Source organism: Chionomys nivalis, chromosome 15 (assembly GCF_950005125.1).
Source record: "Chionomys nivalis chromosome 15, mChiNiv1.1, whole genome shotgun sequence".
Taxonomy (NCBI): domain Eukaryota; kingdom Metazoa; phylum Chordata; class Mammalia; order Rodentia; family Cricetidae; genus Chionomys; species Chionomys nivalis.
In genome coordinates, this window is record NC_080100.1 from 53,609,731 (window position 1) to 53,635,885 (window position 26,155).

Here is a 26,155-nt window from a genome sequence, read left to right on the forward strand (position 1 = left end):
TGGCTCTTGTACCCCAAGCTAGGACTACCCTCCAAGTGAGCCGCAAGACCTTCTCAAAGCAAGAACTGTCTGCAGAGCCAGCTGGCAGGACCCTTTGAAGGTCTACCTGCTCAAGGAAAAGGCAAACATTTCATAGAAATGGCAGGTTCTAGAAAGGATGCCTGACCCAGTGGCAGGAGAGTCTGGAGCTGGCCTTCAAGGACACTGCGGGGAGAGCCAGTGGAGCTAGAGGTCTGATTGGTAGGAGACTCTCCAGCCCCGCCCAGCACAGTGGCCTTTTCTAGCTTGAGCCCACAAGGTCCTGTTACACTTCTTGGCTGTGTACAGCAGCAGGATCTGCATAGGACAGACTCCTCCAGCTTCAAGGTCAGTGAGATGATCAAAATGCTTCATTTCTCCCAGGAAGGACAGACCTAGAGCCAATGTGGTGAGCCCCAGCTATGGAGAAACACTTACTGGGAAACTGTGTGTGTGGGCCAGAGAAAAATTGGAACGTGATATACCAGTATGGTCACTCCTGCCTGGAATCACCTTTTCCCGGGGAATGAGTGTGAGCAGCTGGAAAAGAGAACCCAGAACTGTAGCCTGGTGTGCCTGTTTCATAGCGAATCAAGAACTTTTGTGGGGGAAAAACTAAATGTGGAATTTTTGACCCTGTATTGGGGAAAGTTTAGATGTTACATTTTATTCTCTAATAATTTGCAGAGACCAATCTGCTCATGTCTGGGAGTGTTTCTCTTTGGCTGCATCAAAAGAGATGCCTGGTGGCTTGGGGTAAACTACCTAGAAGATTTTAAGCTCCTTGAGGCTTTCCAAAAGAGCAGAACATTTAGAAATGGTTCAGGTTCCATTTAATAGCTAATGCTAAGGCCAGAGATTCACTCTTGAGCATATTAATATACTGAACATGAACTTTGGAAGGCACTGTTTTGAGAAGGAAAAAGAAAAATAAGCTTCAGATGGCTGAGTGGCTGCCCACTCCTTACTCACTTGCTTGGCTCTCGGGGGAGGGTCATTACCAGGCCTGCCCTTGTCCTTATGTGTAAAGTTCATGGCTTTGGAAGCTCTGCTTTGAATGCATGGGGTGGCGCTTGCCCAACAGACCAAAGCCCCCTTTGTCCTCAGTGCTGTCCTCTGAACCAGGTTCTGTGACCAGCACTGTGCGGTCTACGGCCTCTGAGGTGGTAGTCAGACAACACCACGTCGGTTAAACTGTGTACTTTCCAGAAGGGTGCTTTCCCGTGGACATCCTTCACTTCCCACCGCGTCTGTGTCCTTCTGTTCTGTCCTTTCATGGAGAGTGTGACATCAGAGACGGCAGGAAGACTGGCTCTTCCTGGACTCACTGGCCATGGTCAGCCTTTCTACCCTTGCATCTCACTCCCTTTAGGAAGCACCGTTTTTAAATCCCTTGGGCTTGGAGCAGTTCCCCCCTGTGTGCTAAGGTGTGCAGAGTGTAGATTCTCTCAGCTTCATGAGAAGATCACGGGTCATGGGCTGGGGACCGGGACAGTCTCGCTAAAAACTCAGCAGAGGCAGAAACAGGAAGCAGAAGCTGGGGGTTTGGAATGAGGAGGTGTGAACCGACTGGGTCCCCACCTCCAGAGATCCCGAGCCTCTGTCTCTGCCACAGCACAGAGGAAGATCCATTTTTCTTCTTTGGGGTCACATGTGGAATCTATGGCTAGTATTCTGGGAGTCCTTGCCTGTTGAGCCAGCTCTGAAGGTGACTGCCGGAGGTCACACACACACACACACACACACCTGCTTGAAGAGACAGAGAAGATGACACCCCACTCTGTCGCAGCTGCTCAGAGGACAGGGTGGCCTTTAGGCCCCCATTCTCTTGAAAATGATTTCTCTTGACAGACAATTCTAAAAGGGAGCCCCAGCCATCTTGACAAGCGGACCTGAGATAAGCCTGTCACTGAGGGAAGAACCCTCTGTTCTTATGACTTCCTATTTGCTGAGTCAGATAGAGAAGCCCAAGAGTGCCCATTAAGGTTGACCTTGCATCCTGTCATATAAGGTAACTGGATCCCTTTGCTGTCTTACAACAGGACCGTCTTGGTCATTTTCTGCTTGCCTACATGACTGGCATCATGAGAATTTGCTCAGAAAACCCTATGGTGTTGGGATAGCCTCAAGGTCATCCTCTGTTTTGGGGTGACACGTAGCTCCCCCACTACTCCCTTCCTCCTAGCCTGGCAAAGCTCAGACAGACGGATGTGATGAACAGCAGGACCAGAAATAACTCTGAGTCAGCAGAAAGGCATACATGGTCTTCACCCCAGGATAGCCAGAGTGAGAGGTAGCTCACAAGGTAGTTCATGACATTACAGAGCCAGAGAAAAAAAATCAGGAATCTGGGACCGTGTCCTCCAACTGGGACAGGAAAAAAGTCAGTGCTTCCTTGGCACTCTGCCTAAAGTGCTCACCCTTCTTTGATGGAGACAGAAAATGTGGGCACGAACATGATCCCAATACCTTTGGCTTAGTTAGGCTATGCTATTATATATCACAACCCCCACACACAATTGCCCTGGCTTACAACCCCAAAATAAAATTTGGTTTAATTTTACCCAAATGCTATTTTAAAAACATGGTTTTCAAAGCAAGAGTCATAGAGCTGTTCCCAGTAGAGGAACAGACAGGCAAGTTCTCCGGGTAAGAGCACAGACAGCCTCCCCTTCCTCCTCTTGTATCTAACCCTGTATGAATGGAGAGAGACTGGAAAGAGAGAGAAAGCAAGTCCTGGCGTCCTCTGACAGAGGCAGGGCGAATGCAGGGTCCCTAGCTAGGCTTGGCAGGCACACCGAGTACCTCGTGTCAGAGTGGAGTGTGCACGGAAATGCCTGGAATCCTGGGCACTTCTGCAGAAGCCCAAGGAAGGGAAGAGAACAAGATTCAAATGTTCTGGGACTCAGTGAGGAGTCACATGCTCCAAGGTGACAATCCTGTGCCTTGGCATGGTTGTGGTGAAAGTGTTTCTGGACTCTTGGAGTGACGTAGGAGCAGAACTAAATTCCTGGACTTACAAGAGCAATTCTCTTCCATCCAAGGTAGGGCTGTAGGTGAGGTGCTGGCGTCCACCTGAACCTGGGTCAGCACCTGCTGACAAAGCCAACTTTAGGTGGAGGCCACTTGACCTCCAGTGAGCCAAAGAAATCCTGCTTGATAGGTTATTGTAAAGTCTAAAGATGCCTGTCAAGCCCCTGGCATCATTGGGCCCAAGTAGGAGCTCACTACATGTTAGTGGGAAAAGAAGAAGTTCTTTGGCTAGTGAGTGGGGCTGGGGAGCTATTTCTAGATAGAAGTGAAGAACCAAGCACTGGATCAGAGGTGGGAAAGATGAGGGGCTAAACCACAAGGCCAAGAGGCTGTCGTAGACACTGCCAGCGCCAGGATCTGGGATGAGTGAGCCCATGTATTGGTTAAACTCATTTGGTGAGCTTCATTTTGTATTCAAAGGTTGATCAACAAATCTTTAAGTATGTAGTAAGCATATTCTGGGCTGACATCTTGTCCTCGGGGAGGTGAATAAAATAAAAACAATTAAGTGAAATGTTTAAGATGATTTTTGAGAAAGTTGAGATGAATAGGCCTTCAGAGGGAGCAGCCAAGGCTGACCAGGCACCTGGAGTCACTGAGGTAGTAGTCTCCAGGAGGGAGTGTAGAAGATCCACCCTAAGATGTTAGTGAAGGCACCTCCTGCAGCCTGCTCCTTTCTCCTTGCCACACCTGTCATAGGAAATGAGATGCTGAACCTCCCTGGGCAACATCAGCATCCCTTCACTTAGTGGGGCTGGCAGCTGCCTGTGCTAAGGCAGCCTACTCAGGACATACTTATGGCGGGACCACGCTTGCAGATATGCATTCAAGAGTCAGCAAATGGACGTCTGAGTATTTTCCCACAATCTTTTATATGCTTTTCACCTTCCTTTTGAACTCATGAATGCAGGTGTGTGGAAGTGATGCTTCCCAGGACTCCAGCAGGAGAAAAACAAATGGCTGACTCCTCCAAATACATGGCTGTAGACTAACCCTTTAGCGCTTCATGAACCACCTTCAAACACATTCTTGATGCTTATACGAGGCAAATATACATATGCATGCATGTGTGTGCATATAAGATGTATTGCTGTTACAAAAATGTTTGCACTCATTCCTATGAGATGCTTTTTTTCCTCATCTAGGAATGGGTCATTGTATATGTGTCTATGTGAGCAAAGGCAACAGCTGCAGAGTGCTCCAGATTCTCAACATACGCCAAGACCAGCCGGGCGGTGGTGGCGCATGCCTTTAATCCCAACACTTGGGAGGCAGAGGCAGGCGGATCGCTGTGAGTTCGAGACCAGCCTGGTCTACAAGAGCTAGTTCCAAGACAGGCTCCAAAACCACAGAGAAACCCTGTCTCGAAAAAACAAAAAACAAAACAAAAAAAAATACCAAGACCTTTCTCCCTCTGACAGGCTGGTTGCTCCTGCCGTTTTTGATACTACAGACTTGTGCTAAGGACCCATCTACCTCTGTCCTATGTCCCCGGAGCTCTATTCTCTATTTCTCCTCCCAAAGCACGATGCTGGGACAGTGAGCCTGGGAACTTTTGTGTTAATGGCTGTTTCCTGCTTCCTTTTCCAGATTGATCACAGCACTTCCCAGAGCTGTCCAGATGATTCTATAACCAACCCATCAGCCACCCAAAGTCCACACTCGGGTGGCAGATGGGAGTCTGTCAGGGTAGCACTCACCCGTGACCTCTGGCCTTCTTCGTGAACTTCCATCTAGACTCAGAAGGATCCTTTTAGTATAAAAGGAAGGTGTCACCCTGCCCTCTGGCTTATAGTCTACTTAGCTTCCTTTCCACAGAGGTGAACTGGGCCAGCTAAGTATGCCCTGGCCTGCAGAAGGCTCCAGACTTTTCAGCTCTGGGGTACCCTAGGGCAGGGAGCAGGCCACAAAAGTCCCTGTGGCCTGGGTGAGAAGATACCAGGGATACAGGGAGAGAAGACATTCAGTGGAAGTTACAGATGTGAAAATGCTAGAGTCTGGATGGATGTCTCTGGAGGACCCAGTGCTCCTGCTTGTCACATTCAGGGCCTGGGGCAACTTGTGTCTTTAAGACAGAAAGGAGCTGAGACCCAAGGCTTTATCTTCCTGAGCAGATCCAGGAAGGGGTGATCTGATGGAAAGTAGGGTACCAGGCTAAAGGATCCCTGTGAAGAACTAGATGTGGCCCTAGCAAGGTGTTACAGTTGCCCAACCGTGACCTTACTCTGTCTCTGGAAAGTTTATTTTAAGTAAAGAACATGCAAACCCTTCTCTGGAACAAAGTCCACTTTCTGATGTTAGGGTCTTTGCTGAGGTGCAAAGAACATTCTCAAACACATCTAGAAACAACCGTTCAGAAATAATGCAAGGGGATAGTCGCAGGTGCTCATCCTCACTTCACTCTGAGTGAGTCCCAGGCACTAATCTGAAGGCATAATGTGGACTTACCATTTATCACTAATGTCTGAGAAAGCTATGACCTGGAAAATGCAGCCTTCGAGGGCCTTTCTGAAGACAACAGGTAATAACCATTACAAAACTGGGGTCAAACCAGGCTCTGCTGTTCCAAGGCCTTTGTCACATGTTCCTTGTCACATTCAGGGCCTGGGGGAACTTGTGTCTTTAAGACAGAAAGGAACTTGTGGACTGACAGTCATGAGCTCTCTGTCTCTACAAGAGATCGCTCAGGAAGGCTGCCAGGCAGGGATTTGAAGCAAAGTAAGTAGTAACTAGATAACTACTTCCCGGGCAGGTATGGTGGCCTTTCAAGTGAGCGATGCTTATACACTCACTACAGGACATTTGCAAGAGCACATTCCCTCTGGAACACTTCAAGGGTCTCTTGCATTTCATCCGAGCATCTTCCCCTCCCCTCACAAAGCTCCTCTCCAGCCAGAGTCCCCGCTGGAGAGCATGACTCCAGGTGGAGTCAATCACTCGAGCCCAAAATGGGGGGGAGCCTCCAAGATTCATCCACACACTTCATGCTCACGTCTAACTGGGCACAAAGGCCCTGGACACATTGGAGAATCTTCCACCGTCTCAGGAAGCCTCCCCGCTTTCTCTGCTCCAGTTTCTTGACTGGATTACTCTAGAATGCATTGCCTGGTTTCACTGTCTACAGATATTTTTCCTTTCCTCACCAATTTTATCAAGTTTACCACAGAAGATCCATCATGTACCACCCGTGCCTTAAACGCCAAGATTTGTGCCAAGGGCTCATCCAGTCCTCACAACTTCTAGGAGGCAGGGAAGCCCAAATGTTAGCCCCATTTAAGTCTGTGGAAACTGAGCAGTGACTCTCATACCATCTATTAATCCTGTTTGATCCATAGCAGACCCATTGATTTGTAAGACATAATAAAGTATAACTACTAAAAAAGTAAAATAAACACATATGAAAAGTCAGCTGAAGTTAAAAGCACTCTATCAAAGCGTTATAATCACTTCCCAATATTGGTCTGGTGTTGAGTACCCGTAGATCCACGAAAACATCTTCTCTGTCTCAAACACTGTGGTATCTTCCTACCGTCTACAGAATCTTGGAATCCAAACTTCACGGCTGCTTTCCTCCAGTTACATCTGCATTACTGGCCCTGCTGTGGACCGGCAGTCTCCACCCGGCCTCCCAGCCCTTCCGCTTGCTGCCTCTCCTGGCCCCATCTTTGTTCATTCTACCCCCTTTGTCTCCAAAGCCTTCCCCTTGTTCATTTGGAAAAATGACAAAGTTTCTCACCTCCTCCAGAAAGTCTTTCCTGTTCCATCAGGCATTTGGGGGTCCCCTCACCTCTTTATTTTACCTTATCCTTTGTACAAGTGATCTATCTCCCCCTGAACTCTGACAGAACTCTTGGGGTGATTCCAACATCTGACACCAGGATTTATTCTGTGATATTTGTTGAGTATAGGGGAAGAGGGAGGGATAACATGAAGAAGCAATGAGGGATGAATAGGTAGATATACAGATGGATGGATGGATGGATGGATGGATGGATGGATGGATGGATGGATGAGACACATATGGCTTAATTCTTGGAACCTAATGCAATCTCTGGGCACAAATTATTTACTAGGTGATTTTATTGGCCATGCTCAGACAGGCCCTCATTTCTGAAGTTTCCATGCTCTCAAATTAAAGAGCACTGTTACAAATTATGGATTTTCCCTGGGGCCATTGATGATAACCACCACAAATTCTAGGCATAGTAGTCCCCATTTAATTCAACACTTCAAATTCCAAACAAATGATCTCTTGTAGGCTCCCTGCAGAGCTAGATTGCATTTGTGGCTATGGTCCTAGATATTGTGACCTCATTCTTAAGATTCTGGACCTAGAGAAAGAACACAGGGCATATTCCATTTTTATTCATTTGTGTAGCATTCCGAGGTAGGTTAGGCTTGATGTTGCTGAAGGCAATGGCCACGTCTCCACTTAGAAGAAGCTTAGAAAGCCAGTGTTTAAATGGGCACGATGGATGCATCATGGTCTTCTGCTCCCACTCATGTTTTTGGGGGTGTCTACTCAAGGTTTTCATTAGAGTTTTCAGCAGTGTGTGACACGGTACCAGTCCCTTGGAAGAGGAGGCATGGAATATTGGTGGATGGTTAAAATTTGACAAGGTCCCTCGCAAACCACTACCAGACCGTGTCACCTCAGAGCTCCTTGTCCACTCTGGTCCCTAACACACAATTCCCAGGAGAGGACACATGCTCAGAATATGACTGGTGAAGGCAGACTGCTGTGTGTGAATCCCAGGACTTCTCTTTGTAGGCCGTGTGGTCTCTGACACAGCACCTTTCTTCACTTCCATTATCTGGCCTGTAAAACAGAGATCACAGGGGCATCTTAAGGGACCAGTGGAGACTATGAACGGAATGGAGCCCATCAAGCACTGGGACTATGTGTTCAGCATATAGTAAGGAGTGTTTTAGGCTTTCCGCCTCCAACTTAAGATCTCTGTAGAAACTGCCATACAGTGGATTGTTAAAATTTTCCAAATGAGTAATATTTTTAAAAAAATAAAAAATAAAAGCCACTTTCACCTGTATAAACTGGTCCCCCTCCCCCTCCCTGTCGCTGCACACTATACCTCTACCAGTGAAGCATGTCAGTGTCATTTGCTCTGCTTGGTCTTGAACCTCACACCCTGCTGACAATCTTAGTCTCTTTAATAGTTTTCCTGGGGAGGGAGCATCTGGGGCTACCCTAAGACTCTGTTTCTGCTTAGGGATGCTCAGAACCCTATCGAGGTATTGTGGGCCCATTCTTAACCTCCCCTGTTCCTCTGTTGTGGAAAACCTGGTTGATAAAAACCACTCCATGTTCCTGAGTTACCAGTGAGGACAGAAAGCAGTTAGGTCCCCAGCAGCTCTGGTCCTTGGGAGCCAAGGGGGTCAGCTCTATCCAAGTACACCATGATGTTTTCACTGTAAAATCCTGCCTGGGAGAGTAGGATTTTTACCAGTACAGAATGGATAGTTGGGTCAGTTGCTTTCATCTTAGTTGTGTGGCCTTAAACTGTGAAAATCTCTGTTTCTAAGTCTCCTGTTCTGTGGCGTGGTGTAATCTACCTGTCTTGGAGGCTACTGTGGAAACAGGCTCTTCAAAGTATTCTCTTGCTGTGCTTTCCTATGTTATCAACAAATAAAAAAGGTTGCAATTACTGTTGTGCAATATTGAGTGCATTGCTCCAGGGAGCAGACTGACCAGACCCACAGAGCTGCTGATGTTTAACGGGGGCCAAAGGAGAAAATGTTTCTGTACTGCAATGAAGCTAACTGGCCTGACAGCCTATCCTAGCTCCTGTGAACCCATCCAGGTGTTTAAGAAGAACCTAGCAAGTGTGTGTCAGTGGATGTGAGAGCCAAGAAAGCTGCCTCCCAGCCCTGCCTTCCCTTGGGGGTGTAGGGCTGGGCCTGCATTCCTCACCCTGCCTAGTGCTCACCTTGCTCATACCTCACACTCTCTAGCACACAGTAGAGTGGGGAGACATAACAGGAATAGAAGGAAAGAGCCCCCCCCCTTTTACCTTAGAGCAATTTCTTTGGTAAAATATGTCATTATAAGCTATGTCTTTGTCTCTTAAATATACTGTAAAAAGTTAGAGTAGGTACACACCTATATGACCCTTTGAAGGCAGAGGCAGGAGGATTGTGAATTCAAGGTCAACCTAAGAGATATGGCAAGATCATATCTCAAAAAGACACAACAAAACCAAGTAATCCACTAGCCAATTTTGCTATCCAGATGCCATTGCTTTGAATGTAGACCACAAGAGAAACCATGGCCAGTAGCTGTTCCCTTTCTCAGTGGGAAGATAATTGTCTTATGTAGGTGCTTGGCTCTGGAACTGTAGATGTACCTGGTGCATAGCGAACTGGAGATGTACCCATTCTTTGGATTAAAACAAGTAGCTAGCACACACGGCATCCCAATTCTGAAGTGACCTTTGGATGATCTCTGTATGACAGTGGTGCCGCCAAGTCTTCTTCCCTGTGTTTCCTTGAGCACATGTCTATAATGGATTTTATCTGCTTAGCTGTGTGAAAGGATGAGGCCCCTTCTGTCTCTTCAGTGGGTCACCTAAGACATGTATTACTGTTTAAACACACATTCAGTAATAGTGCTTTAATTTGCCTTCCTATATTTTGCAGAAGACAATTTCTGGGGAGGCAGGAGATTTAAATATTAGTCCTTCAACACTTATTACTTGTTGCTCATTTGAGTCCAACACCATCCTTCTGCTCAGTGTGAGAAAGAAACAGATGATGATGATGATGATGATGATGATGATGATGACAGAAAGGAAGGAAGAAAGGGGAAAGATACACACTTACGCTCTGCTCTCCCGGAAGGCCAATTTTCTATGGGGTAGTCACTGCAGAATCACCATAGAAACTGCCGAAGAACTGGCTTAGACTAACATAGAACTGGTGGTACCCAGGAAGGTGACAACCTGTTGTCTCTGATAATTAGAAGTCTTAACTGATCATCCTGGATAGTGAGCTGCTGCTGGACACAGGAACCTGAGCAGGGAAACAGCAAGAGCAAATTTGCTATCTCCTGTGTTTGTTGTTAGGGGAAGTGCTTCAAAATCTACCTTGAAAAGGATGCAAGATAGTTTGGAAGCAGGGCCTGAGCTTGAAAGGTAACAGATTTAAAAATGAATGAGAGATTCTCAAAGCAAAGGATCCTGTCTAGATACAGAAGCACTTGTGGGAATGGATGTGGTGAAGGACCTGTCCTTACTGTTATGAGTGACACCTGAATGCCATATCAAACTGTAGTATGTTGATCCAGATGCCCACCTATGTGCCAGCCTCTTAGGACGCCTGTGGTGATCAGATGCCACCGGGCTCTTCATGAAAATCATTTCCTCCCTGTCTTCCTATCACTGATTCTTCAGAGTCCCCATTTCAAAATCCTCCTACCATCGAGTACATAGGCAGCCAGAAGGAAGAAACCCAGGGTAAAGAAATTTGTCTCTGCTGCAGACATGAACATGCTTCCTGTTAGCTTAGGGACAGCATGCTCTGCCACATGCTTAGGCCCCTACTACCTCAAAGGAAATTGGTTAGAACTTACTTTCCTTTGGTGAGTTTATAGCAAATCTCAGGGTGACAGCATTGTCCCTCTGCTTGGGAAGCGGCATTGAGACCGTGACAACACCAAGGTGTGTATTGGTGCCACCAGCTGCATGTGAGGTCCAGCACACCTTAACACATCTCCATGTTCTTCAAAGATACTGGCAACATGGAAACTCTGGAGACGGCAAAGAAGTATATGTGAAAAGGTCAGTGTTTAGTCATGACAAGTCCAGAGGACAACTTCAAGAAATGGCTGATTTGTCAGGACAATTTCAGAAATGTACTGTTAGGATGGAGAGAATTGTATACAGACATTAACATAGAAGATAAGATGTCTGATAAGCTGATTTCCTAGGCCAATGTGGAAAACAGCTTCATAAATGTTGAAAGTCTTTGATGCTTAGTCAACATGTTAGAATTTAGCAGAAATTTCTTTGGAGAATCCTAGAATTCAGATGCTCATCAGTTCCCCCAAATTCAGTCATGGGAGAAAATTGATGTCAGAAGGATAAATACCATGCCACACCCTACATGAGGGTTAACCTTCTCTGGGTGACTCGGGCTTTCGGCCATAATGGTACATACCAACAAGCTCTGGGAAGCAACCAACCCACCTAAACTTGGGGCACCTCGAAGTGAAGACCCAGGAACACACACCCAAGGTTAGAGGAACCCACACTTTCCTCATTTGAACAGCATGGATATCAAGGAGTGGGGGAGTATTGACAAAAGCTTTTCTTTGTTTTCTACTCAGAGACCCACACTAAGTAGCTCCTGCCAGGTGATACTGCAAGGCTTGGCTGGCCCTTCTGACTTCTGAGCAGCAGCAGGGCCAGCAGGATTCTTTCTATTCATATTGAAAACCAACTTTCCTGGTTTGCTGAGAGTTATATAAGCACAGATTAACATTTGCACACATTTTCCTTGTTATCCACATTTCAGGCCGCCCTCCACTGCCGTGTTCCTCCTCGAGAATTTATTCTAGTAATTCCTTTGTTATTGATTTGTCTCTTATCTGTATTCTTTCAGTCTTGTGTGAAATGAGTTCATTGACTTGTTGTCTCTAAAAATAATATTTCTCCAAATTTATTATTGAAAAATTAGCAATATCCATTGGTTAGCATTGGCTTAGAGATCAGTTTCTTCAGGGTTTAATTATATTACATTATGCCTCATGTACTTTATCAGTTCTGGATAATTCTTGGCCATTTCCTTTGAGACATCACTTCTGTTTCCTCTGGCGTCTCTTTCTGTGACTCCAACCCAGCTTGTATCCAACTTTCCCATTGTATTATCAATCATATTTCCTAATCTATGTCTCAGATTTTCCATTGTTTTTCCTTCTTCAGCTATGCCATGTGCAACTGTTCAATCCCCTTGTCTTTCAGGTTTTTTTTCTGTTTTATTCTTTAGTGTGTTTGTTTTAATAGGGTATTACCACATAGCCCTAGCCAACCTAAAACTCACTACTCAGACCATTTGGCCTCAAACATGGTACAACTTTCCTGCCTCTTACTTCCAAGTGCTAGAATAATGTGTAAACTGCCATGCTTGGATATCTTGGTCATTCTTAATGGTCTCTTGTTGCTTCATTGTAATTATAATTCTAATTATAAATTTTAAGTAATTTAATTATTTATAAATAACTTTGTTATTTAAGCATCTATCTAGAGCTAGTCTGCACTTTGTCTAGCGATTCCACAATGCACGGTCATTGGATGACTAACTCTGTTATCATTTTTTCTCTGTTGTCTCCTTATTTTTATCTTCCGGGATGCTTGGTGATCTTTGGTTTTGAGCTTGCTGTTTAATCTCAATCTGCAAGAATCCAAGACTAAGCTAAATATGGTTTTTAAAGGAAGATTTTGAGTCTACTTCTGCTAGGAACAGAAGGATGGATGTTGTCAACTTTGAATAACTGTATCCCCTTTCAGGAATCCCAAGCCAGAGTGGAAGTTTGGGACACACCATTCCCATACCGCTGGCACCCCAACCCTTTGAGTGAGAAGAACCTTTGCCCTTCAGATAACCCAAATGTGTTTGCTTGTTACTTTGAGCTCTGACATGAGTTTGTTTGAGATGTGGGACAATGATCCTCAGAGAATTTCAGTACCTCTTACAAGTTCAGAAATCTATCTTATTCAGAGTCTAATTATGTGGTTGAAAAGTCCAAAAAAGCACATGGTTGGTCTGATATATAGAAATAAATAATTTTTGTTTATTTTTCTCTGTAATTACTGGAGAAAATGATTTGCAAACCCACAAAATATGAAAACCACTAATTTTCCCAATTAATGCAAAAAAAAAAAGAATAAAAGGAAGAAAGATAAACAAAACAAACAAAAGGGTCATGTCCCTGCTGATTGTTTTCTCGCCTGTTGCTCTCATCCAGCGGTTCAGCACCTTCTTACGACGCTGACTGATACACCTTCTTTACTTCCAGACACTCTACCAAGAAGAAGGATGGCCAGTGCCTTCTCTAAGTTGCTAACTGGCCGCAATGCATCTCTGCTCTTTACTACCCTGGGAACCAGTGCTCTGACCACTGGCTACCTGCTCAACAGGCAGAAGGTGTCTGCTGATGCCCGGGAACAGCACAAGCTCTTTCCCGCAAGGTGAGTCATCCTGGCTTTTAATAAATCGGGGTGTCAACCAGATGCGTTCTCTCCTGCTGGGAACAGTCACTGAGACTCTTCCTTTTTGTTTATCTATTTAATTCTGTCTCGTTTGTTTGGATGTTCTGCCTGGGTGTATGTCTGTACGCCGTGTACACTAGTACTTTCAGAGGCCAGAAGAGGGTGTCAGAGCCCCTGGAACTGGAGTCACAGACAGTTGTGAGCTGCCATGTGGGTGCTGCTACCTGAACTTGGGTCCTCTGGAAGAGCAAACAGTGCTCTAAACCACTGAGCTAACAGACAGTGCTCTAAACCACTGTCTATCTCTCCAGTCCCTGAGAATTCTTTTTTTATTTGGCCAAGCCAAACTTAATGATGTTTGAAGCTCATTAAGCCTAGTGACCCATGACAAATACAAGGAATAAATCCTCATTCTTGCCCAAAGATTGCCATCCAGTTAAACAGTAACATCAATGATAGTTCACATTCACGGAGCGAGCATTTACGTTATGAGACCATGTGCTAACATGTATGTTAGGGCTTTTCACATGGGGAGGGATTCATTTTAGCATCCTTTGGTGATGGAGTGACTTAGTCCAAAGTCATGTGTGTACTGCAGCCAAATGCAACCCCAGGCCCCTTGATAGCAGACCCACACTTCCCTCACTACTCCACTATATTCTAGGAAACTACTATTGCCCTTAAGTGTGAGCATTAAAGGACATCACAGATGGGAGGTGGAGGAATGTCACACAGAAGATGAGGTCATATTCTGCTGCCCCAGAACCTCACTGTGTCCAACACACCAGTGCCCTGATTAGTTTGAACTGTGTGATTATGTCCTGGGATTCCCACATAGGTAGGAGTAGAAGAAAAAGCAACTAAGATTCTCTGGGAGACATTTGTTCTCTCATAGCCTGAACATCTCTGAGGGAAGCAGAACAACCATGAACCCAGGAACCACTGAGGGGAGAGCACCTGTGTTTAAGTCCGTGGTGCTCCTCACATTCTTCAGACAACAAATAGCCAGGGTTAGACAGATCTGGTGCGGTGTCCTTCTGCGTGTTATAATATCCCAACAAATATTTACCAAAGGCTTGTGCCCATGGCTGGCCACTGTTCTGGAGACAGGACAGGGCTCTGTTGTCATGAAGCTTTTCCTGTCGGCAAAGGACAGAGAAGTAAACAACATTCTAGATAGTTCCATCTCTGTCTCTCTCCCCACCACAGACCCATGAGACCAAATTCGTCGAATCTTACCAACACTTCTCAGTGGAAGAGAAATCTGTAAATGATTTCAACTCATTTTCTGACTTTTTTTCCTCTTTCCCTCTGTTGTTTCTATAGCATCATGGGTTTCCTGGAAGGTGGGGCCATTGTCCTCTCTCTAGCAGCCACTGGCTCTGGTGTTTATCTTAAGTCTGGCTTACTCAAGTCAGGCCTTATAGGCATCTCTATCCAATGCCCCCTGTGCCCACCGGGCCAAGAGAGCCTGGTTGAGGGTCTCAGGGAAACTGAATCTTTGATAGCCCTTACCTGGGAGCTACTGGTCCACAGCTTGTCTCCTCTTACAGCGCAGACTACCCTGACCTGAGGAAACATAACAATTGCATGGCCGAGTGCCTCACTCCCACCATCTATGCCAAACTCCGAAACAAGATGACCCCCAACGGCTACACCCTGGACCAGTGCATCCAAACCGGAGTGGACAACCCCGGTCACCCCTTCATAAAGACTGTGGGCATGGTGGCTGGTGACGAGGAGTCATACGAGGTAAAACCGAGGGCGGCTGGTTCTAAGGGTGGGGCTACCCTGAGTGTGGTTGAGGTGCATTGTGCGTGGGGCTACCCTGAGTGTGGTTGAGGTGCACTGTCGTGGGGCTACCCTGAGTGTGGTTGAGGTGCACGGTCTTGGGACTCTATCTTTCTTCGGAGTCAGTTTTTTGCATTTCCAGGAAGACTCCGATAAAGGGAACTCTCACAGAATCTTGGGAGTCCTTTCCGGAATTGTGAGATGTAAAGCTAGCTAGAGACAAGACTGACTTTGCTACTGTGCCAGTGTCCCTCCTCAAAGAGAGGTTGCATGACAGAGCTCTCTGAGCCCGTCAAAAGCTGTGTTGGTACAATAAATAAATAAATAAATAAATAAATAAATAAATAAACTGAATGCCATGTATTCATAAGAAAGACATCCAAGTGTTTGTATCTGGGTCTGTTGGGTAGGGATGGATTGTGTGTCTGTACTTTGAGACTCATCTTCCTATTACTGTAGCACAAGTTCCTGGGCTTACCGAGTTTCTTGGATCCAGCCTCATGCTTGGTGTGGAGATACAGTGCCTGCTCATAGCAGAGCTCAGGACCACACATACCTGTGCCTCCCAGGGCAGCCTCTTCACTGTGACAAACGCCTGCAGCCTGACTCCCTTGTTCTCTGTCTCTTCTCTCTCCTGTCATAGAACTAAATGCAGTTTCTCAGGAAACTTGCCATCAATGGACTAGAAGGGCCATCCAAAATAAACAAAATAGTGACTCATTAGCTTGTAACAGAGACAGACTAAAGCTGTCTCTTTAGTCTTAAAACCCTTCTTTCCACTTTCCATAACTCCCAAGTCTGCAGAGAACTCTGTTATTAGATGTAACTTCTCTTGACCTTACTTTATCAAAAGGCTACCCCTGTCTATTTGGCTCATTTGGTTGTTTGGCTTTGGGGTTGGACAGTCTCACAGGGTAACGGGCTCTTGCTTTGTCTTACGGGACAGTTGGCTTCCCCAAAGACTTAGTGCTTTGCTTAGAATCTTAGAACCTGACCTTCTCTTTTGATCACAAAACTTGCTTAGCCTCCCACCCCCGAACTGAAGGTTTCTTTTAGCTTACAAGACAGAATGCCCTTGGGTTCTTAGCCACCAGGTTTTCTCATCCAGTGTGGTAAGAGTGAGCTTGGCAGAATCCTTGCAGGGGTGTTGAGGGCAGAGTCCAGCAGCCCCGTACCCTGTCAGAAGCGAGGTGACTCTGAATGTTCGTCTCTGGTGCACGCTTGCTCTTTTCATTCTTGTCCACCAGTCTACTCTTGTACGCATGTCCCCCGTGGTAGCACGGAGACTTTCAGAGGAGGTCCTTGAGGAGAAAGGGGACAAGTGAAAGCAAAAGTCCTTTGCTACTAGGCGAGACAGTTACAGAAGGATATTCTCGCCTAGGTGTTCGCTGACCTTTTTGATCCTGTCATCAAACTAAGGCACAATGGCTATGACCCGAGGGTGATGAAGCACCCTACGGACCTGGATGCATCCAAGGTAGGTTCCAGCCTCCACCCCCCCCCCCCCATGATGCAGTACTTCCTGAATCCACAGGCAGAGGAGGGACCCTGAGAGCCTCTACCCTGGTGAGAAGTCCTGAAAGGTCTACATAGCCTACCGTCCCCATATCCATGAGGTCTAGGGGAGGTTTAGAGGTCCTTTAAAGGGGATTTTAGGGGACAATCAACTAATGGGAACTTTAAACTTTTCTACAGTGTTTTGTTCCAACCAAAACCGTCTTTTCCAGACCCCGCCTTACTTAACTAAAGTGGCTGCCCCAGAGCTTGTAGATGTAGACACACCCAGACGTAGACACACCCAGGCGTAGACACACCACGTTCTGTGTAATGCGGTGCCTGAAGGTTTTTTCCAGGCAAGCTTCAGGTCAGAGGACTGTGCTCCGTGGCTGCCACGGTGACCCTCCGCTCTGCCCCACCCGGCAGATCACTCACGGGCAGTTTGACGAGCGCTATGTGTTGTCCTCCCGGGTGCGCACTGGCCGCAGCATCCGTGGGCTGAGCCTGCCTCCTGCCTGCTCCCGGGCGGAGAGAAGGGAGGTGGAGAATGTGGCCATCACTGCCCTGGAGGGCCTCAAGGGGGACCTGGCTGGTCGCTACTACAAACTGTCTGAGATGACCGAGCAGGATCAGCAACGACTTATCGATGTGAGTAGGTGATAACTCCCCCGGAGGCTGCTGGGAGGGAGGCTGGACCCACAGCTCTGCCTTGGCCTCTACCCACGTAAGAACGGGGACCACGGGGCTGAAACTGGCCCTGGACTTCCATGGCGTCGGTGTAAGAAAGAAGCTGAAGCTTTAAATCCTGTCAGGTCAGGGCTAAAGTCTAAAGAGGAGACTCCAGTATGAGTGCTGGACGGGGCACGGGGAGGGGGGTGGGGGGGGTGGGGAGGGGGGATCTGCCTCCTGCCACCTAAGAGAAAGTGAGAACAGTCGGGTGTGGGAATCCTGTTCGTGCCTACCACACCCTAAGAAAACTCTGGAAGCAGAGAAGATCAAGGGAGGAAATAAAGGTGCTTCCCCTGGGAATGAAGACAGTGGGGGCTGCCTGTAGACACTCATCACTGACGCCTCCCAGTACTCTGGGATCTCTCTGGCTCTAGAGTAGACAATATACCAGGCCCCTTTTGGTTTTGTAAGAGAAGGTCTCAGTATGTAGCCTACAGTTGGCCTCAAACTCACAGCAATGCTCTTGAATCAGCCGCCCGAGTGTTGAGCTTGGGTCTCTTTATGTCCTCACAAATTAAAACAGAATGCATTTTCAAAAGTGACGTTTAACTAAACTCCACAAAAGGAAGAAACAAGATTCTTCCATCTCAGAAGTTGGAAATGGCATGAAACATCCCATTTTCAAACCACACAGAACAGCTGTGTAGTTAATACACCTCTGTCTCCAGACCTGTGCAGACTCCTGCCGTTACAGAGCAAACCCTCATCTTCCTTAAGCAGCCACCCTACCTTCCTGTTTATGGCTGAGCTTCCTCCCGGGCAATGGTTCAGGAGATATTTCTCCAACCTTCTCCAGCCCTTCCTGTCCCCAGTCTCCAAGATCTCCCACTTGGAAAATCTAGAAGGAATCCTCACATCTGCTTGGGATCTTGCCTCAGTGTGAGCTCTGGGAATTGGTGTTTTTATTTTTAAAATCTCTTAAGCTGTTCCAGCTCCCAGTGAATCTGAGTTTTGCTGCCCAAGAGGCCTCTTTATCTGTTAAATTGAGACTTGATCGCCTGGCCCGTGCCTAGTCTTACAGATTCTTCTCTCTGCTTTGTCCCTTTGGCCCACAGGACCACTTTCTGTTTGATAAGCCAGTGTCCCCCTTACTAACATGTGCCGGGATGGCCCGTGACTGGCCTGATGCCAGGGGAATCTGGTATGGATGTAGTTTTCACAGTTACCTTGTGTGTGGAGAATCTCGGCTCTCCTGCTTCTTCTAACCCAAGGTTGCTGTGAACTGCAGTTGACAGCATGTCTGGCTTGAGCTAAATGGAGAAGCCAAGTCTACTTGAAAACATGTGTGTGTGTGTGTTGTGATTTTTTTTAAAAGAGTGACAGGAATGTGAGCTGGTTTGCATAAATCATGCATGGGGAAGACTTCAAAATACTTCATATTAGAGAATCTGTTTGTGAACTTAGGACAAACAAACACAAAATGAAAAATTAATATCGAAAATTCTGATTATCATATGGATAATTGATAATATTGATACGACACACCATTCCTAAAATGAGGAGTGGCTATCCGATGTATACACATCCTTTATAGAAGTCCTCAGCCTACCTTGTTATCCCAACAGTCCCCAGAAGGAGCTGAGGAAGAGTGCTCACAAAAGGGTAAACAGCCTGAGTTTATGTATCAAATGCATGTGAATTCTTGGGGTGTAGGGAAAGTTCCTCCATCCTTGTCTCCCATTCTTCCAAGAACGACAAGTTTTTGGTTGAATCTCTTAAGAGACAAAACAGAGCTAAATAGGTGAGCCGTTGTCACCTTGTTTGAGGAACAAGAGGAAAGGTTGCATTCTTGTGGGGGTAAAACCGTGCACAGCATTGCTAATGGCAGAGGAAAGGGTGTATTCTTGTGGGGGTAAAACCCTGCATAGCATTGCTAATGGCAGAGGAAAGGGTGTATTCTTGTGGGGGTAAAACCCTTCACAGCATCGTTAATGGCTGGGTTCAGTCTCCGTCTCCATTCTGGGAGGTATCATTATTTTGTAGTCCTTGTTCAGGCACAGTTAAGAGATAAGGGCCATCTAGGGAACGGGGAAGATGAAATACAGCAATCAAGCTGCAGAGGTAATGAGAATCTTCAAGTGTTGCAGTAAGCGCAATTAACAGCACCGCATTTCTGTCTTCGTTAGGCATAATTATGACAAGACATTTCTCATCTGGATAAACGAGGAAGACCACACCAGGGTAATCTCAATGGAAAAGGGAGGCAATATGAAACGAGTATTTGAGCGGTTCTGTCGTGGACTAAAGGAAGTAAGAGTCCATCATGGGTTTACAGACATCATGGGTTTTAAATTATTATTATTATTTTATATGTTTTAAATTATTGTTATTTTATTTTGCACGTATGAGTGTTTTGCCTGCACTGCCTGTGCCCCACATGAATGCAGTGCCTGTGGTGGCCAGAAGAGGGCGACAAATCCCCTGGGACTACAGAAGCAGATGGGTGTGCGCTGCCACGTGGGTGTTGGGATCAATATGGGTTCTTCTGGAAGAGTTGCCAGTGCTCTCAAGACGGGAGCCATCTCTTTAGCTGCTATTTTGCATTTTAAAAAAGATATTTTGGTGACTTCCAAAGAGGAACTCCTTTTTTTCTCTAAGAATCAAATCTTCCAGAGCACTGCTTCCAAGCGGTGGGGACTTTTCTCTTTGCGCTATTTTCTCCTTCTGTTCTAAACATGGAGAGGGGGGTGGTATAAGATAGAGACGGATGGGTGGGTGGAATGACAGAGGTAGAGTCAGGTGGGAGTGGGTGGGTGAGGACATGGGACTGGATGGGACAAAACAGAACAGATTCTCACAGGCTTATCTGTTGAGAATTTCTACGTTTTCCTGCAGTCTTTGCATGAGAAAGAGTATCAACTGGTATTTATTGGGAGCTTAGAATATTCTAGAGACCTTGTTAAATGCTTTACCTGGCCACCTGATTTACTAGGATCACTTTAATACACTATAAAAGAGCTCTCAGGGCCAAGCACACAGAGTCACGACAATTGCACCCTTGTGCTCTGCTGGCCTCTCTCCCGGCGTTTGGGATGAGCAGAGGGAATAGATATTCGAGAAGGCTGCCATCTGTTCCTGGCTGTTGCGTTTGTAGGTGGAACGCTTAATCCAAGAACGAGGCTGGGAGTTCATGTGGAATGAGCGGCTAGGATACATTCTGACCTGCCCCTCGAATCTCGGGACTGGATTGCGAGCTGGTGTCCACGTTAAGATCCCCAAGCTCAGCAAGGTAAGGGCATGTGACCAGAAGCTGGTTTTCAAGACTCAGCGCAGATATGACAGCTTTTCAGAAGGTGTCAGATTCACTCCTTAACCCTGACCTTTACAATGGAAGAGTGATGAGAGGCCCAGGGCTGGCTTAAGGTCACTTGCATTAGTTAGGATAAGAGGTTCAGGACCTGGGAAAGGGGATGGGGACTCAAGAATAGTGTATTTGAGTCTTCATCATGTAACCAACAAGGTAGGTGCGGGCTGCCTGCTCTGCTCCCTAGGGCTCCCTTCTTGTCCTAACAACTGAGCCTGTGGTGAGAAGCACCTAGAGGGAGGGCTTGAGTAGCCCAGATTGCTAGGTCATGCTTGTGCGACTTCCTTCCTTCCTTCCTTCCTTCCTTCCTTCCTTCCTTCCTCCCTCCCTCCCTCCCTCCCTCCCTCCCTCCCTCTCTCTCTCTCTCTTTCTTTCTTTCTTTTTACATTTTGTATTTGTGTTTTGTGCAGTGTGGGGGAGTATGTGGGCACACAGTAGAAACCAGAGAATAACTTCCAAGTTCCAGTGGTCGAAGTCAGGTCATCAGGGTTGGCAGCAAGCACGATTCAGGTCCAGGAATTTTTATTTCTCGCAAGTTTTTAGGTGACCTTGAAGCTGCTGGTAGGGGGCCTTGTTTGGAGGGTCGCTCAGAGCATTTTTCTCATTTGCATAGCCACAATTCTAGAACGTGAGAGAAGGAGAGAGCATGTAGGCATGCCCATGACGAGTTGTAACATGTAAGGAGAGAACATGTAGGCAGGCCCATGACGAGGTTTAACATGTAAGGAGAGAACATGTAGGCAGGCCCATGACGAGGTTTAAGGTGTAGGGAGAACACATGTAGGCATGTCCATGACGAGGTTTGAGGTGTCAGGAAGGAGGTGGCACACACAACTTCTGCTCATTCTGTTGGCAAGAGCTCAGGCAGCAAGCAGCTGCGTCTTCAGCTCCATTGCTGGACAGAGGGTAAAGGACCCAGACTGGGAGCTAGGCATTTCTGCCTCAGCACGCAAAGTACATCGAGGAAGCTTAAGCAAGCTTAGAAAAATGTGCTGCCTATCAAGAGAAAGGTATGTGAATTTTTGTTATTAAAAATTCCAATGCTAAGAAAAGTGATTTAACTTCATGATTTTAATTATAACAATGAAACAGGTGTGCAGGTGAGTAGCAAACATAGAAAAGTTGGCCCCCACATGCAAATATATATGTGTATATTTATATGAAGCCGAATGCATGGAGCCAAATACCTCAACTTTAGTGGCAGCTCTGCCAACTTCTAGCTTTCTGACTTTGGGCAAGTTAATTTCTCTGGAGATGTTTGCTCATCTGAAGTGTAGGGCTTAGTATAGTTTCAATTGTCCCCAAGGGGCTTATATGTTAGAGAATTAGTCCCCAAATTCATGTCAATGGCATGTGTAACCTCAGCAGGTAATGGGAATTGCTGAGGCCATAGCTCTGACCTCCGTGATGAGGTTAGCGGCGGTCCAGGAGGAAAGATCTAAGCTAGCACACCAGCTCTGTCCTACTGTGTGATGCCCTGTAATATGATGGTGTTGCAAGGACGTCCTCAGCAGATGCCACAAGGACCAGCTCCCTGCTCTTGGACCCCCCCCCAAAAGCTGGGATCCAAAAGGGCTTCTGTTATTTGTAGGGTACCTGGTCAGCTACGTTTCTTTCCAGCACCAGAAAATGGGCTTTGATGGGCTGAAAATAATACCCGCTTCATTAGATTGTTGGAAGGCTTAAGCGGTCCAGCCAGTGTGTCCAAGTATGTTATAAATATTCAAGCGCTCCTGCCCTGTATTACGTCTTTGCTCACGGCTGCAACAACGTTCCTTCCCCTAGGACCCACGCTTTTCTAAGATCTTGGAGAACCTGAGGCTCCAGAAGCGTGGCACCGGCGGTGTGGACACTGCGGCGGTGGCGGATATATACGACATTTCCAACATAGATCGGATCGGTAGATCGGAGGTAACGTCTCTCTCACCCTAGCATGAACTAATGGGGTTGGCCTAACAGAAAAAGGGCGTGGGAGAGTGGCCTCGACAGCCTGACCTCAGCCACACACTTCCTCTTTCCCCACTGGGTCCCGAGTTCGCCTTTCCTTCTTCAGTGTTTCTCTGGCATGGAAAAGAACGCAAGTTCATTCTGAGCGCTTGTGGGAAGTCAAGGAGCTGTAGTGGCTCCGTTGTTATTGACCAGCCCCCACCACTCCCCACCCCCGAGAGCTTTTCAACCATCATCAGCTACAGGAGCCCCCTATGCTAAAGGAGCAGGGTTTTATCCCCATAGACTCAGGGGTGTTTTGTCCCTCTGACAGTGGGAGAATGTGGAACTCCCTCGCGATTCTACGTTGTGCTTGCTCAAGACCACATGCTAGCCTCTTCATTTCGGCATCGTAGATACTTAAAAAAGTTTCTACTTTTTTAGTTGTGAAGTTTAGCTAGTCGAAGGGATTTGCGGTATGTGTAAACATGAGCCTCTAAGACAATGCTGAGGGACTCCTGTGAGTTCATGAAAACGACAGGGGTCACTGCCGGCAGACGCTGGGGGTGAGATGGGTCTGGAGAGCTCACCTAGGAACGCACCGCACCAACTGCTAAGGAAAGGCTGCTGTTCCAGGACAAGCCTCTCACCCAGGGTGCAGCCGCTGTGAGGAACTGGATGTGAGGGGCGACCGTAGAAGGTCATTCTCTCAATTTCCATAGCAACTGCCAAACATAACTTAGTGCTCATTGCAACCTTCTAGAGGATCATTACAAAAGCCAGCAAAATGTCTAAAAGCATTTTCAAAAATGTGTACCTAATCCAGCAGTCCTCGTCATTTTCAATATTATCTAAATTTTTACTCTTTTTAATAATTGTTAAGAAACTTTTAAAGATAGCTATATATTTTTATTATAATATCTTTTATAATTCATGAATATTTTATCTCAGCAATAAATATTATTAAATAACATGAGTGGGGGTAGAAAATGCCTTTTAAAAAATTATTTTCTTTGTGTCAGTTTTTAAAAATTGTTTATCCTATGTAAAAGTGTGTTTTTCCTGAATGTATATATATATGTGTGTGTGTGTGTGTGTGTGCATTCTTAGTGACCCAGAGATTGAGAAGAGGGCATCAGTGCCCCCCAAACTGGAGTTACAGATGCTTGTGAGCCACACTGTGGCTGCTGGGAACCAAACCCAGGTCCTCTGCAAGTGCCCATAACCGCTGAGCCACCTCTCCAGCACTGATGGGGGGTAACTTCATCTGAGCCGCCTCTCCAGCACTGATGGGGGGTAACTTCATCTGAGCCGCCTCTCCAGCACTCATTGGTGGGGGTACCTTCACGGTGAGGCTCTTGCCTGGCGGGTGCGAGGCCCTGGATCTGAGCCCAGTGCTGTGAAATAAACAAACAAAAACAAAACAAGAGAAATACTTTCATATCCAAACACATGATTTTTGGTGATGGCATGGTAAAGACTTTCCATTGCATCTTTAATGTTTTCTGACTGGTATTTTTATCAACTGGGGATAACTTGAATCACAACTCTAGTCAGGATTATTCCTAGGAAGGAATCAGATAAGTTATATATGACCAGTTTCCCTCCTGAAGTGAACGAGAAGCCCACCCGCTGAATCCTGTCTGACACAGGATTAGGAGACTGTGGGCTTAGCTGCACATAGCTCCCTCTCTTACCTAACCTTCTCTCAAGGGCCCCATTTCCTTCTGAATGGAAAACATTTGGAAGGGAACATAGCCCCATCCACATAAGACCTATTCCACCACCTGCACTCAGTGGTCCTTCCTAGACTGCTCTTCCCTCTGCGGGTATAGACTACGGTATACCTCCTGGACTGCTCTTCCCTCTGAGGGTATAGACTACATTATACCTCCTGGACTGCTCTTCCCTCTGAGGGCATAGCCTATGTTTTACCTCCTGGACTGCTCTTCCCTCTGAGGGTATAGACTACGGTATACCTCCTGGACTGCTCTTCCCTCTGAGGGTATAGACTACGTTATACCTCCTGAGTCCTCCCTTATTTATTGTCTTAGTTTGGCCTCCCGAGCAGCACTGTGCCTTGTTTAGAGGGGATCCTAGAAAAAAATTCTAGGTATACAGTCTTCAACAAATATTTGAACACTGAAGTTCTAACATTTTTTTAAAATCAGGCAATTTCAAAAGCATAGTTTGTTATAATTTATAAAATTTGTTTAAATACTCCAATTTCCTATCACGGAGAAAGCATGGTTTATAAAGTTACAACAATTTTTCAGAAAGACAGCCACAGTGCAATTAAAGATATCTGTATCAGGAGCATATTCAGTGCTCAGAGGGTTGAGCACCTGTTCAGAATTCATACCTAAAGAACAACTCACAGATGTCATCGTATAGTCTTATATACAAGAGACTGATAAAAAAAAAAAAAAAAAAGTACATGTGGCCTGGAGAGTTGGCTTAGTGGTTAAAAATAATTGTTGTACCTGCAGAAGACCCAAGTTCAGTCCCCAGTACCTACCTAATGGCTCACAACTTTCTGTAAGCCAAGCTCCAGGGGATCTAAGGTCCTTTGTCCTTTGTGGGCACCCACATGGATGCAGTACACACATTCTTATGCAGGCACACATGTGTGCACATTAAGTAAAACAATAACAAATCTTTAAAATAAAAAGGTATGTGGGGAACACATGATAAAACGAGAGAACCAATTGCACAGTTGACTTCTGCTGACTGACACACATATGCCTGTTCTCTCCCTCCCTCCCCCTCTCACACACACACACACACACACACACACACACACGATGTTTTTAAAGAAAGGAATAAAAACTAATAAATTTCAAATATAAAATTCTCTCAGCAGTCCCACCCTAAGGAAGGTTTGAAAGAAAACCTTAAGCCCCATCTCCATCTTTACGTTTGGTCCCAGCCTCAGGGTGACACCCTCCACATCTGGCCCCAGCCTCAGGGTAACACCCTCCACATCTGGCCCCAGCCTCAGGGTGACACCCTCCACATCTGGCCCCAGCCTCAGGATGACACCCCTCCCACAAGTGCCCTGATATCACGTGATAAAGTCCTGCTAAGAGGCAAGTTCACATTCTGGGGGCTCTACAGGCACCTCCTACTCGAATTAATCATTTCTTCTCCTTTCTCCACCACGCCTCCTCCTCGTGGCCGCACCTCTTTCTCACGGTCAAGGTGGAACTTGTTCAGATCGTCATCGACGGCGTCAACTACCTGGTGGATTGTGAGAAGAAGCTGGAGAGAGGCCAAGACATTAAAGTGCCCCCTCCTCTGCCCCAGTTTAGCAGGAAGTGAATTTTCCCTCCCAGTTTATGAATAATCTGTCTGCTGGTGTGACAGACAGGAAGAAGTCTCTGCTCTGAGAGTTTTTGTAGACTTGAAAACATGTAAAATTGTAGGTACTGCTATTTTACAATAAAACTCTCCCTAATATCGTTGGGTTGTGTCTCCAGTTTTTAATAACACTAAGAAGGTCAATGGGCCCGACTACAAGCAGCAAGAAAGCACGGTATTTTTAAATACTAGGGCTGATGTTTTAAGGCCACATAGAGATACATCTAGATACCTGTCCAATTCTCCAGATGTTAACACAGGCAGCCCTGCACAA

General features: G+C 46.3%; 1 protein-coding gene across 1 annotated transcript; it reads left to right on the plus strand.

Moving 5' to 3' along the window:
* Positions 1 to 312: 312 nt before the first annotated feature.
* Positions 313 to 25,998, plus strand: Ckmt2 (creatine kinase, mitochondrial 2). The gene is made up of 10 exons (XM_057789543.1): positions 313 to 366; positions 13,082 to 13,253; positions 14,828 to 15,026; positions 16,447 to 16,542; positions 16,989 to 17,210; positions 18,347 to 18,432; positions 19,418 to 19,541; positions 20,386 to 20,520; positions 22,381 to 22,506; positions 25,723 to 25,998. The coding sequence occupies exons 2-10, from the start codon at positions 13,102 to 13,104 to the stop codon at positions 25,840 to 25,842; spliced, it is 1,260 nt and encodes a 419-aa protein (XP_057645526.1). The 5' UTR covers positions 313 to 366; positions 13,082 to 13,101; the 3' UTR covers positions 25,843 to 25,998.
* Positions 25,999 to 26,155: the final 157 nt, after the last annotated feature.

What these genes read in the sequence shown, in the direction of transcription:
- Ckmt2 (XM_057789543.1), top strand. Translation starts at nt 13,102, where the DNA reads ATGGCCAGTGCCTTCTCTAAGTTGCTAACTGGCCGCAATGCATCTCTG. An exon ending in CACAAGCTCTTTCCCGCAAG is followed by an intron (nt 13,254 to 14,827) that starts GTGAGTCATCCT and finishes CTCCTCTTACAG; the next exon opens with CGCAGACTACCCTGACCTGA. An exon ending in CCTGATGCCAGGGGAATCTG is followed by an intron (nt 18,433 to 19,417) that starts GTATGGATGTAG and finishes TGTCTTCGTTAG; the next exon opens with GCATAATTATGACAAGACAT.